The following is a 14,917-nucleotide window of genomic DNA, read 5'->3' on the forward strand; positions in this document are numbered from 1 at the left end:
GTGAATAACATAAATACAGTTATTATACAGCATTATTCAAATGTGAATAATATAAATACAGTCTATTATACAGAATTATTCACATGTGAATAACATAAATACAATCTATTATACAGCATTATTCACATGTGAATAATATAAATACAGTCTATTATACAGCATTATTCACATGTGAGTAATGTAAATACAGTCTATTATATGGCATTATTCACATGTGAATAACATAAATACAGTCTATTATACGGCATTATTCACATGTGAGTAATATAAATACAGTCTATTATACAGCATTATTCACATGTGAATAATATAAATACAGTCTATTATACAGCATTATTCACACGTGAATAATATAAATACAGTCTATTATACAGCATTATTCACACGTGAATAATATAAATACAGTCTATTATACAGCATTATTCACATGTGGATAATATAAATATAATTAATAATGAATTAATTGTATTTTCAGAACATGTGGAGGGTCAATAAAAACATTTTCATTCAGGACTCAACTCTTACTTGACTGCATGTTTGGGGCCTCCTGCCGCCTGTGACAACATCTACGTTGACAATGGGTGTCACATCAAATAGTGTCCGCTAGAAACCAGAGCCGGGCACACAAAAGGACCGTGGCAACATAAAGACAGACCCCCGTGATGAGGTCACTTGTTCGGACACACTATCTCTATGGGAACTCTCCTGGAATGTTTGGTTATCTTGGGACTGGACCGGACGCTCAAAGTTGGACATCTTTTTGAAAAAGTTGTCAGCCAATAGCAGAGCGGCTGAGGCGTATTGGCCCCGCCCCCTCCGCCCCCACGTTGCGAGCGTGTTGCGTCGCCTCATTGCGAGCCTGCGCGGCACCATGGCGACCGGCGCTCCCGACACACACATGACCGACCACAGCACGTCACTTGCGGGTTAAAACTGCTCACGTCGCCCGCTCGCCTGAATTAAGCGGCCGCCATGTTGCAATCCCTCGCCGCCTGGACGCCCACTTCGCGCTTCGCTCGCTAAAAGTGAGGTCTGGCGGTTGGCGGGAGGATGGCGGCGCGTCGCGGCTGCGTCAACTCGCTCTGGTCGGGAAGCGAGCGCGTCCGCATCGGGGAGCGCCTCAAAGCGACGCTGGCCGGCGTGCTGGAGCTGGAGCTGCTCCGGTGCCAACAATCGGAGCTGGTGGACGCGGCTCTGGTGGATGGAGCCGCCGAGCCGGAGCCGGAGCCCGAAGTGGGGGGGAGCGGAACCCCGGGGAGCGGAGCAGAGGACGCCGAGCGGAGCGCTGCGACACCCGGCGGGCAACAGGTCAGATGATGACATATTAGGACACGATGTGAGGGGCTAGGGACTACAATACTGTCTGCAGTGGTGTCGCTACAACTGTGGTGTCGCTACAACTGTGGTGTCGCTACAACTGTTTAGTCTGCAGTGGTGTCGCTACAACTGTTTAGTCTGCAGTGGTGTCGCTACAACTGTGGTGTCGCTACAACTGTTTAGTCTGCAGTGGTGTCGCTACAACTGTTTAGTCTGCAGTGGTGTCGCTACAACTGTTTAGTCTGCAGTGGTGTCGCTACAACTGCTTAGTCTGCAGTGGTGTCGCTACAACTGTTTAGTCTGCAGTGGTGTCGCTACAACTGTTTAGTCTGCAGTGGTGTCGCTACAACTGTGGTGTCGCTACAACTGTTTAGTCTGCAGTGGTGTCGCTACAACTGTTTAGTCTGCAGTGGTGTCGCTACAACTGCTTAGTCTGCAGTGGTGTCGCTACAACTGTTTAGTCTGCAGTGGTGTCGCTACAACTGTTTAGTCTGCAGTGGTGTCGCTACAACTGTTTAGTCTGCAGTGGTGTCGCTACAACTGTTTAGTCTGCAATGGTGTCGCTACAACTGCTTAGTCTGCAGTGGTGTCGCGACAACTGTTTAGTCTGCAGTGGTGTCGCTACAACTATTTAGTCTGCAGTGGTGTCGCTACAACTGTTTAGTCTGCAGTGGTGTCGCTACAACTGTTTAGTCTGCAATGGTGTCGCTACAACTGCTTAGTCTGCAGTGGTGTCGCGACAACTGTTTAGTCTGCAGTGGTGTCGCTACAAATGTTTAGTCTGCAGTGGAGTCGCTACAACTGTTTAGTCTGCAGTGGTGTCGCTACAACTGTTTAGTCTACAGTGGAGTCGCTACAACTGTTTAGTCTGCAGTGGTGTCGCTACAACTGTTTAGTCTGCAGTGGTGTCGCTACAACTGTTTAGTCTGCAGTGGTGTCGCTACAACTGTGGTGTCGCTACAACTGTTTAGTCTGCAGTGGTGTCGCTACAACTGTTTAGTCTGCAGTGGTGTCGCTACAACTGTTTAGTCTGCAGTGGTGTCGCTACAACTGCTTAGTCTGCAGTGGTGTCGCTACAACTGTTTAGTCTGCAGTGGTGTCGCTACAACTGTTTAGTCTGCAGTGGTGTCGCTACAACTGTGGTGTCGCTACAACTGTTTAGTCTGCAGTGGTGTCGCTACAACTGTTTAGTCTGCAGTGGTGTCGCTACAACTGCTTAGTCTGCAGTGGTGTCGCTACAACTGTTTAGTCTGCAGTGGTGTCGCTACAACTGTTTAGTCTGCAGTGGTGTCGCTACAACTGTGGTGTCGCTACAACTGTTTAGTCTGCAGTGGTGTCGCTACAACTGTTTAGTCTGCAGTGGTGTCGCTACAACTGCTTAGTCTGCAGTGGTGTCGCTACAACTGTTTAGTCTGCAGTGGTGTCGCTACAACTGTTTAGTCTGCAGTGGTGTCGCTACAACTGTTTAGTCTGCAGTGGTGTCGCTACAACTGTTTAGTCTGCAATGGTGTCGCTACAACTGCTTAGTCTGCAGTGGTGTCGCGACAACTGTTTAGTCTGCAGTGGTGTCGCTACAACTATTTAGTCTGCAGTGGTGTCGCTACAACTGTTTAGTCTGCAGTGGTGTCGCTACAACTGTTTAGTCTGCAATGGTGTCGCTACAACTGCTTAGTCTGCAGTGGTGTCGCGACAACTGTTTAGTCTGCAGTGGTGTCGCTACAAATGTTTAGTCTGCAGTGGAGTCGCTACAACTGTTTAGTCTGCAGTGGTGTCGCTACAACTGTTTAGTCTACAGTGGAGTCGCTACAACTGTTTAGTCTGCAGTGGTGTCGCTACAACTGTTTAGTCTGCAGTGGTGTCGCTACAACTGTTTAGTCTGCAGTGGTGTCGCTACAACTGTGGTGTCGCTACAACTGTTTAGTCTGCAGTGGTGTCGCTACAACTGTTTAGTCTGCAGTGGTGTCGCTACAACTGTTTAGTCTGCAGTGGTGTCGCTACAACTGCTTAGTCTGCAGTGGTGTCGCTACAACTGTTTAGTCTGCAGTGGTGTCGCTACAACTGTTTAGTCTGCAGTGGTGTCGCTACAACTGTGGTGTCGCTACAACTGTTTAGTCTGCAGTGGTGTCGCTACAACTGTTTAGTCTGCAGTGGTGTCACTACAACTGCTTAGTCTGCAGTGGTGTCGCTACAACTGTTTAGTCTGCAGTGGTGTCGCTACAACTGTTTAGTCTGCAGTGGTGTCGCTACAACTGTTTAGTCTGCAGTGGTGTCGCTACAACTGTTTAGTCTGCAATGGTGTCGCTACAACTGCTTAGTCTGCAGTGGTGTCGCGACAACTGTTTAGTCTGCAGTGGTGTCGCTACAACTATTTAGTCTGCAGTGGTGTCGCTACAACTGTTTAGTCTGCAGTGGTGTCGCTACAACTGTTTAGTCTGCAATGGTGTCGCTACAACTGCTTAGTCTGCAGTGGTGTCGCGACAACTGTTTAGTCTGCAGTGGTGTCGCTACAAATGTTTAGTCTGCAGTGGAGTCGCTACAACTGTTTAGTCTGCAGTGGTGTCGCTACAACTGTTTAGTCTACAGTGGAGTCGCTACAACTGTTTAGTCTGCAGTGGTGTCGCTACAACTGTTTAGTCTGCAGTGGTGTCGCTACAACTGTTTAGTCTGCAGTGGTGTCGCTACAACTGTGGTGTCGCTACAACTGTGGTGTCGCTACAACTGTTTAGTCTGCAGTGGTGTCGCTACAACTGTTTAGTCTGCAGTGGTGTCGCTACAACTGTTTAGTCTGCAGTGGTGTCGCTACAACTGTTTAGTCTGCAGTGGTGTCGCTACAACTGCTTAGTCTGCAGTGGTGTCGCTACAACTGTTTAGTCTGCAGCGGTGTCGCTACAACTGTTTAGTCTGCAGTGGTGTCGCTACAAATGTTTAGTCTGCAGGGCTGTCGCTACAAATGTTTAGTCTGCAGTGGTGTCGCTACAACTGTTTAGTCTGCAGCGGTGTCGCTACAACTGTTTAGTCTGCAGCGGTGTCGCTACAACTGTTTAGTCTGCAATGGTGTCGCTACAACTGCTTAGTCTGCAGTGGTGTCGCGACAACTGTTTAGTCTGCAGTGGTGTCGCTACAACTATTTAGTCTGCAGTGGTGTCGCTACAACTGTTTAGTCTGCAGTGGTGTCGCTACAACTGTTTAGTCTGCAATGGTGTCGCTACAACTGCTTAGTCTGCAGTGGTGTCGCGACAACTGTTTAGTCTGCAGTGGTGTCGCTACAAATGTTTACTATGCAGTGGAGTCGCTACAACTGTTTAGTCTGCAGTGGTGTCGCTACAACTGTTTAGTCTACAGTGGAGTCGCTACAACTGTTTAGTCTGCAGTGGTGTCGCTACAACTGTTTAGTCTACAGTGGTGTCGCTACAACTGTTTAGTCTGCAGTGGTGTCGCAACAACTGTGGTGTCGCTACAACTGTTTAGTCTGCAGTGGTGTCGCTTCAACTGTTTAGTCTGCAGTGGTGTCGCTACAACTGTTTAGTCTGCAGTGGTGTCGCTACAACTGTTTAGTCTGCAGTGGTGTCGCTACAACTGTTTAGTCTGCAGTGGTGTCGCTACAACTGTGGTGTCGCTACAACTGCTTAGTCTGCAGTGGTGTCGCTACAACTGTTTAGTCTGCAGTGGTGTCGCTACAACTGTTTAGTCTGCAGTGGTGTCGCTACAAATGTTTAGTCTGCAGCGGTGTCGCTACAACTGTTTAGTCTGCAGCGGTGTCGCTACAACTGTTTAGTCTGCAGCGGTGTCGCTACAACTGTTTAGTCTGCAGCGGTGTCGCTACAACTGTTTAGTCTGCAGTGGTGTCGCTACAACTGTTTAGTCTGCAGCGGTGTCGCTACAACTGTTTAGTCTGCAGCGGTGTCGCTACAACTGCTTAGTCTGCAGTGGTGTCGCTACAACTGTTTAGTCTGCAGTGGTGTCGCTACAAATGTTTAGTCTGCAGGGCTGTCGCTACAAATGTTTAGTCTGCAGTGGTGTCGCTACAACTGTTTAGTCTGCAGTGGTGTCGCTACAACTGTTTAGTCTGCAATGGTGTCGCTACAACTGCTTAGTCTGCAGTGGTGTCGCGACAACTGTTTAGTCTGCAGTGGTGTCGCTACAACTATTTAGTCTGCAGTGGTGTCGCTACAACTGTTTAGTCTGCAGTGGTGTCGCTACAACTGCTTAGTCTGCAGTGGTGTCGCGACAACTGTTTAGTCTGCAGTGGTGTCGCTACAACTATTTAGTCTGCAGTGGTGTCGCTACAACTGTTTAGTCTGCAGTGGAGTCGCTACAACTGTTTAGTCTGCAGTGGTGTCGCTACAACTGTTTAGTCTACAGTGGTGTCGCTACTCGTGCTACAGAGGCTCCATCTAGTGGTACACCAAAGAATCACTTGATTCAAGTACAGGGTTTTATGTTCCTATAGTCCAACACAGTGTTACTGTTCAAAAAACAGTGGCCTAAAATATTAAATATAAAACCTGCGCCTTTTTTAATGAATACTTAGGTCTACTACACTACTGTATTTAATGATGTCATTATGGTGGTACTTAATGAATACTTAGGTCTACTACACTACTGTATTTAATGATGTCATTATGGTGGTACTTAATGAATACTTAGGTCTACTACACTACTGTATTTAATGATGTCATTATGGTGGTACTTAATGAATACTTAGGTCTACTACACTACTGTATTTAATGATGTCATTATGGTGGTACTTAATGAATACTTAGGTCTACTACACTACTGTATTTAATGATGTCATTATGGTGGTACTTAATGAATACTTAGGTCTACTACACTACTGTATTTAATGATGTCATTATGGTGGTACTTAATGAATACTTAGGTCTACTACACTACTGTATTTAATGATGTCATTATGGTGGTACTTAATGAATACTTAGGTCTACTACACTACTGTATTTAATGATGTCATTATGGTGGTACTTAATGAATACTTAGGTCTACTACACTACTGTATTTAATGATGTCATTATGGTGGTACTTAATGAATACTTAGGTCTACTACACTACATTATGGGGGTAGTTGGAGAGCCAGGTGGTACTAGCTAGGTGAAACACTGTTCTACGTAATAAAAGGGAATCATTAGAATATTTAATAGTGTTACATGAGTGATCAAAAATGTAATCATGTAATGATCTTGAAAAGGTGAAATATCAACATCAGCATTGGTATGGCCAACATCTACTTGGTTTGGATGGACATTCTGTGGCCCAAAACATACAGTATGCAACATACAGTATGCAACAACATACAGTATAAAACATACAGTATGCAACAACATACAGTATGCAACAACATACAGTATGCAACAACATACAGTATAAAACATACAGTATGCAACAACATACAGTATGCAACAACATACAGTATAAAACATACAGTATGCAACAACATACAGTATAAAACATACAGTATGCAACAACATACAGTATAAAACATACAGTATGCAACAACATACAGTATGCAACAACATACAGTATAAAACATACAGTATGCAACAACATACAGTATGCAACAATATACAGTATGCAACATACAGTATGCAACAACATACAATATGCAACAACATACAGTATAAAACATACAGTATGCAACAACATACAGTATAAAACATACAGTATGCAACAACATACAGTATGCAACAACATACAGTATAAAACATACAGTATGCAACAACATACAATATGCAACAATATACAGTATGCAACAACATACAGTATAAAACATACAGTATGCAACAACATACAATATGCAACAACATACAGTATAAAACATACAGTATGCAACAACATACAGTATGCAACAACACAGTATAAAACATACAGTATGCAACAACATACAGTATGCAACAACATACAGTATAAAACATACAGTATGCAACAACATACAGTATGCAACAACATACAGTATAAAACATACAGTATGCAAAAACATACAATATGCAACAATATACAGTATGAAACATACAGTATGCAACAACATACAGTATAAAACATACAGAATGCAACAACATACAGTATGCAACAACATACAGTATGCAACAACATAAAGTATGCAACAACATACAGTATGCAACAATATACAGTATGAAACATACAGTATGCAACAATATACAGTATGAAACATACAGTATGCAACAACATACAGTATGCAACAACATACAGTATGCAACAATATACAGTATGAAACATAGTATGCAACAACATACAGTATGCAACAATATACAGTATGAAACATACAGTATGCAACAACATACAATATGTAACAACATAAAGTATGCAACAACATACAGTATGCAACAACATACAGTATGCAACAATATACAGTATGAAACATACAGTATGCAACAACATACAGTATGCAACAATATACAGTATGAAACATACAGTATGCAACAACATACAGTATGCAACAACATACAGTATGCAACAATATACAGTATGAAACATACAGTATGCAACAACATACAGTATGCAACAACATACAGTATGCAACAATATACAGTATGAAACATACAGTATGCAACAACATACAATATGCAACAACATAAAGTATGCAACAACATACAGTATGCAACAACATACAGTATGCAACAATATACAGTATGAAACATACAGTATGCAACAATATACAGTATGAAACATACAGTATGCAACAATATACAGTATGAAACATACAGTATGCAACAACATACAGTATGCAACAATATACAGTATGAAACATACAGTATGCAACAATATACAGTATGAAACATACAGTATGCAACAATATACAGTATGAAACATAGTATGCAACAATATACAGTATGAAACATACAGTATGAAACATACAGTATGCAACAATATACAGTACGAAACATACAGTATGCAACAATATACAGTATGAAACATACAGTATGCAACAATATACAGTACGAAACATACAGTATGCAACAATATACAGTATGAAACATACAGTATGCAACAATATACAGTATGAAACATACAGTATGCAACAATATACAGTATGAAACATACAGTATGCAACAATATACAGTATGAAACATACAGTATGCAACAATATACAGTATGAAACATACAGTATGCAACAACATACAGTATGCAACAACATACAGTATGCAACAATATACAGTATGAAACATAGTATGCAACAACATACAGTATGCAACAATATACAGTATGAAACATACAGTATGCAACAACATACAATATGTAACAACATAAAGTATGCAACAACATACAGTATGCAACAACATACAGTATGCAACAATATACAGTATGAAACATACAGTATGCAACAACATACAGTATGCAACAATATACAGTATGAAACATACAGTATGCAACAACATACAGTATGCAACAACATACAGTATGCAACAATATACAGTATGAAACATACAGTATGCAACAACATACAGTATGCAACAACATACAGTATGCAACAATATACAGTATGAAACATACAGTATGCAACAACATACAATATGCAACAACATAAAGTATGCAACAACATACAGTATGCAACAACATACAGTATGCAACAATATACAGTATGAAACATACAGTATGCAACAATATACAGTATGAAACATACAGTATGCAACAATATACAGTATGAAACATACAGTATGCAACAACATACAGTATGCAACAATATACAGTATGAAACATACAGTATGCAACAATATACAGTATGAAACATACAGTATGCAACAATATACAGTATGAAACATAGTATGCAACAATATACAGTATGAAACATACAGTATGAAACATACAGTATGCAACAATATACAGTACGAAACATACAGTATGCAACAATATACAGTATGAAACATACAGTATGCAACAATATACAGTACGAAACATACAGTATGCAACAATATACAGTATGAAACATACAGTATGCAACAATATACAGTATGAAACATACAGTATGCAACAACATACACTACCGTTCAAAAGTTTGGGGCCACCCATTGGTTTTGGACGATACTACACATTTGTGTATCGATCCTATACAAAGTAGTATTGGTCCTACCAATGCTGATACTTAATATTCAAGATCATTGAATAATTCCATTATTGATCACAATTGTAATCAGACAAAAAAGTAACAATATCAATTGAATATCTAAATGATTTCCAACTATTGGCTCTGATTTCAATCTCTTGGTTCTTGCCCTTCAAGACCTCATGTGTCCAGGGACTTATTTTGCCCAGTTTGTCAACAATAACCACAACTTTTTTTTTTAAATAAGCCAATCGATCTGATCACTGTAGCATCGACCAAATATTATAGTTGGTATCATGACACTCGATATTTGTATCGAGCTGCCCACCTTTGTGGTTAGCATTTCCTTCTACAGTGTGTAGCGTAGCATGTTTAGCTTTTGCTCGTCCTCTTGTAAGAAACAGTTTGGCGCCATAGAGGCGAGGATTAGTGATTTAGAAGTGGCTTTGCACTCTGGAGGTACGTTAGCCACAAATTCTCCATTGCGCGGGACAAAGCAACATGCATTCTGGCAATGTGACCATAGTATTAAAAGCTCTATATTTATATCATTTATATGATACAACACTATAGTTTGAGGTCTTAATGTTATTATTGTGGTACAGTACTGAAATATGAGATACACTTTATACAAACCCCGTTTCCATGAGTTGGGAAATTGTGTTAGATGTAAATATGAACGGAATACAATGATTTGCAAATCCTTTTCAACCCATATTCAGTTGGATGCACTACAAAGACAACATATTTGATGTTCAAACTGATAAACTTTTTTTTGTGTGCAAATAATCATTAACTTTAGAATTTGATGCCAGCAACACGTGACAAAGAAGTTGGGAAAGGTGGCAATAAATACTGATAAAGTTGAGGAATGCTCATCAAACACTTATTTGGAACATCCCACAGGTGAACAGGCAAATTGGGAACAGGTGGGTGCCATGATTGGGTATAAAAGTAGATTCCATGAAATGCTCAGTCATTCACAAACAAGGATGGGGCGAGGGTCACCACTTTGTCAACAAATGCGTGAGCAAATTGTTGAACAGTTTAAGAAAAACCTTTCTCAACCAGCTATTGCAAGGAATTTAGGGATTTCACCATCTACGCTCCGTAATATCATCAAAGGGTTCAGAGACTCTGGAGAAATCACTGCACGTAAGCAGCTAAGCCCGTGACCTTCCATCCCTCAGGCTGTACTGCATCAACAAGCGACATCAGTGTGTAAGGGATATCACCACATGGGCTCAGGAACACTTCAGAAACCCACTGTCAGTAACTACAGTTGGTCGCTACATCTGTAAGTGCAAGTTAAAACTCTCCTATGGAAGGCGAAAACCGTTTATCAACAACACCCAGAAACGCCGTCGGCTTCGCTGGGCCTGAGCTCATCTAAGATGGACTGATACAAAGTGGAAAAGTGTTCTGTGGTCTGACGAGTCCACATTTCAAATTGTTTTTGGAAACTGTGGACGTTGTGTCCTCCGGACCAAAGAGGAAAAGAACCATCCGGATTGTTATAGGCGCAAAGTGTAAAAGCCAGCATGTGTGATGGTATGGGGGTGTATTAGTGCCCAAGACATGGGTAACTTACACATCTGTGAAGGCGCCATTAATGCTGAAAGGTACATACAGGTTTTGGAGCAACATATGTTGCCATCCAAGCAACGTTACCATGGACGCCCCTGCTTATTTCAGCAAGACAATGCCAAGTCACGTGTTACATCAACGTGGCTTCATAGTAAAAGAGGGCCGGTACTAGACTGGCCTGCCTGTAGTCCAGACCTGTCTCCCATTGAAAATGTGTGGCGCATTATGAAGCCTAAAATAGCACAAGGGAGACCCCCGGACTGTTGAACAACTTAAGCTGTACATCAAGCAAGAATGGGAAAGAATTCCACCTGAGAAGCTTCAAAAATGTGTCTCCTCAGTTCCCAAACGTTTACTGAGTGTTGTTAAAAGGAAAGGCCATGTAACACAGTGGTGAACATGCCCTTTCCCAACTACTTTGGCACGTGTTGCAGCCATGACATTCTAAGTTAATTATTATTTGCAAAAAAAAAGAAAGTTTATGAGTTTGAACATCAAATATGTTGTCTTTGTAGTGCATTCAACTGAATATGGGTTGAAAAGGATTTGCAAATCATTGTATTCCACTTATATTTACATCTAACACAATTTCCCAACTCATATGGAAACGGGGTTTGTATATTGAAGCTCAATAATGTAAAACAATGTGCTTTTTTTTGTGAATCACTAATGGTAACTTTGCAAATCCACATTTTGCACGCAGGGATTAAGGCCAGAAAGGGGTCAAATATGATAGGGGTATAAGAATGCAATTTGACATACTTTATCTGAGCCGTGCTAAGTGCAGCTCTGAAGTAGTCAACAACAAACATTTTCCACCCAAACAAATTCCTGTGGTCCAACAATGTTTACCAATACTGTTATACTTCCTGGCAATAAAAAAGGCCTGGTGATGCTCATTTCTTTTGATAAAGTCCTACCGCAGGTTTTGTTCAAAAGGTCAGACCAAGACGCAATCGAACACAAACCAAAGTCATTAAGAAATAATACAAATCAAATGAATTTGTTGCAGTTAGATTTTCTGATCAGGGTTTTAAAATACTGATTATTTTATGGACAGAATTTCTAGGCGCAGTCAAGGTGTTGAGGGGATCTGGTTTGGTGGCTGCAGGATTAGGTCTCTGCTTTTTGCAGATGATGTGGCTTCATCTGGCCAGGATCTTCAGCTCTCACTGGATCGGTTCTCTGCCGAGTGTCAAGCGACTCGGATGAGAATCAGCACCTACAAGTCCGAGTCCATGGTTCTCGCCCGGGAAAGGGTGGAGTGCCATCTCCAAGTTGGGGAGGAGATATTGCCCCAAGTGGAGGAGTTCAAGTACCTCAGAGTCTTGTTCACGAGTGAGGGAAGAGTGGATCGTGAGATCGACAGGCGGATCGGTGCGGCGTCTTCAGTAATGCGGACGCTGTATCGATCCGTTGTAGTGAGGAAGGAGCTGAGCCGGAAGGCAAAGCTCTAAAATTTACCGGTCGATCTACGTTCCCATCCTCACCTATGGTCATGATCTTTGGGTTATGACCGAAAGGACAAGATCACGGGTACAAGCGGTCGAAATGAGTTTCCTTCGCCCGGTGGCGGGGCTCTCCCTTAGAGATAGGGTGAGAAGCTCTGTCATCCGGGAGGAGCTCAGAGTAAAGCCGCTGCTCCTCCACATGGAGAGGAGCCAGATGAGGTGGTTCGGGGCATCTGGTCAGGATGCCACCCGAACGCCTCCCTAGGGAAGACTATGTCTCCCGGCTGGCCTGGGAACATCTCGGGATCCCCCGGGAGGAGCTGGACCAAGTGGCTGGGGAGAGGGAAGTCTGGGCTTCCCTGCTTAGGCTGCTGCCCCCGTGACCCAACCTCAGATAAGCGGAAGAAGATGGATGGATGGGCAATGAGTGAGATATCAATATGTATTAACACGTGTAATATTTTCCATGTATTTATGGTGAATTTGACCAATAAACTATGTCAACCTTGTACTCTTTTATTACATACAATTGTTTGATCAAAACAAAGTCAATAGTACACAATAACTTAACAAAAACTACTGTTACTCATTTAAATGTTTACTTTTTTGCCCTCAAAGTCCTGCTGTGCTCAGGGAATTATTCCCAGTTTGAAAACATAAAAGGGGACCAAAATATTTTGAGAGAGAAAAATATATCAATGTAATCACTCTAGTATCGATCATATACTGATATTACCCTTGGTATCAACAGCAGCATTTTATGGATCGACCCGCCCTCTTCCAGTACATACTGTGACACACTCTTATTAATCCGCCTGTTCATTTCCTGTTTACGTCTGCTTGCTTTTTGCTGTAACGTGATTCCATCTAAAGATGCTTAATAAAGTGTAACATAAGGAATATGTAAAAAATGCTTAATAAAGTGTAACATAAGGAATATGTAAAAAATGCTTAACAAAGTGTAACATAAGGAATATGTAAAAATGCTTAGCAAAGTGTAACATAAGGAATATGTAAAAAATGCTAAATAAAGTGTAACATAAGGAATATGTAAAAAATGCTTAATAAAGTGTAACATAAGGAATATGTAAAAAATGCTTAACAAAGTGTAACATAAGGAATATGTAAAAATGCTTAAAGTGTAACATAAGGAATATGTAAAAAATGCTTAATAAAGTGTAACATAAGGAATATGTAAAAAATGTTTAATAAAGTATAACATAAGGAATATGTAAAAAATGCTTAATAAAGTGTAACATAAGGAATATGTTAAAAAAATGTTTAATAAAGTATAACATAAGGAATATGTAAAAAATGCTTAATAAAGTGTAATATAAGGAATATGTAAAAAAATGCTTAATAAAGTGTAACATAAGGACTATGTAAAAAATGCTTAATAAAGTGTAATACAAGGAATATGTAAAAATGCTTAACAAAGTGTAACATAAGGAATATGTAAAAAATGCTTAACAAAGTGTAACATAAGGAATATGTAAAAAATGCTTAAAGTGTAACATAAGGAATATGTAAAAAAGGCTTAATAAAGTGTAACATAAGAAATATGTAAAAAATGCTTAATAAAGTGTAACATAAGGAATATGTTAAAAAAAATGTTTAATAAAGTATAACATAAGGAATATGTAAAAAATGCTTAATAAAGTGTAATATAAGGAATATGTAAAAAAAATGCTTAATAAAGTGTAACATAAGGACTATGTAAAAAATGCTTAATAAAGTGTAATACAAGGAATATGTAAAAATGCTTAACAAAGTGTAACATAAGGAATATGTAAAAAATGCTTAACAAAGTGTAACATAAGGAATATGTAAAAAATGCTTAAAGTGTAACATAAGGAATATGTAAAAAAGGCTTAATAAAGTGTAACATAAGAAATATGTAAACATTTTTTAATAAAGTATAACATAAGGAATATGTAAAAAATAATAATAAAGTATAACATAAGGAATATGTAAAAAATGCTTAATAAAGTGTAACATAAGGAATATGTAAAACATGCTTAATAGAGTGTAACATAAGGAGTTTGTAAAAAATGCTTAATAAAGTGTAACAAGGAATATGTAAAAAATGCTTAATAAAGTGTAAATAGGAATATGTAAAAAATGCTTAAAGTGTAATACAAGGAATATGTAAACTTAATAAAGTATAACATAAGGAATATGTAAAAAATGCTTAATAAAATGTAACATAAGGAATATGTAAAACATGCTTAATAGAGTGTAACATAAGGAGTTTGTAAAAAAATGCTTAATAAAGTGTAACATAAGGAATATGTAAAAAATGCTTAAGTGTAACAAGGAATATGTAAAAAATGCTTAAAGTGTAATACAAGGAATATGTAAACTTAATAAAGTATAACATAAGGAATATGTAAAAAATGCTTAATAAAGTGTGACATAAGGAATATGTAAAAAATGCTTAATAAAGTATAACATAAGGAATATGTAAAAAATGCTTAATAAAGTGTAA

General features: G+C 39.8%; 1 protein-coding gene across 1 annotated transcript in view; it reads left to right on the forward strand.

Annotated features, from left to right (window-relative positions):
* Window positions 1-851: 851 nt before the first annotated feature.
* Window positions 852-14,917, forward strand: part of LOC133645477 (uncharacterized) — a 25,515-nt gene continuing 11,449 nt past the window's right edge. Inside the window, exon 1 of the mRNA XM_062040317.1 lies at window positions 852-1,308. Coding sequence (XP_061896301.1) covers window positions 1,051-1,308 — 258 coding nt within the window. The 5' untranslated portion in view covers window positions 852-1,050. The remainder of the gene's footprint in view (window positions 1,309-14,917) is intronic.

Source organism: Entelurus aequoreus, unplaced genomic scaffold (genome assembly GCF_033978785.1).
Source record: "Entelurus aequoreus isolate RoL-2023_Sb unplaced genomic scaffold, RoL_Eaeq_v1.1 HiC_scaffold_156, whole genome shotgun sequence".
NCBI lineage: Eukaryota > Metazoa > Chordata > Actinopteri > Syngnathiformes > Syngnathidae > Entelurus > Entelurus aequoreus.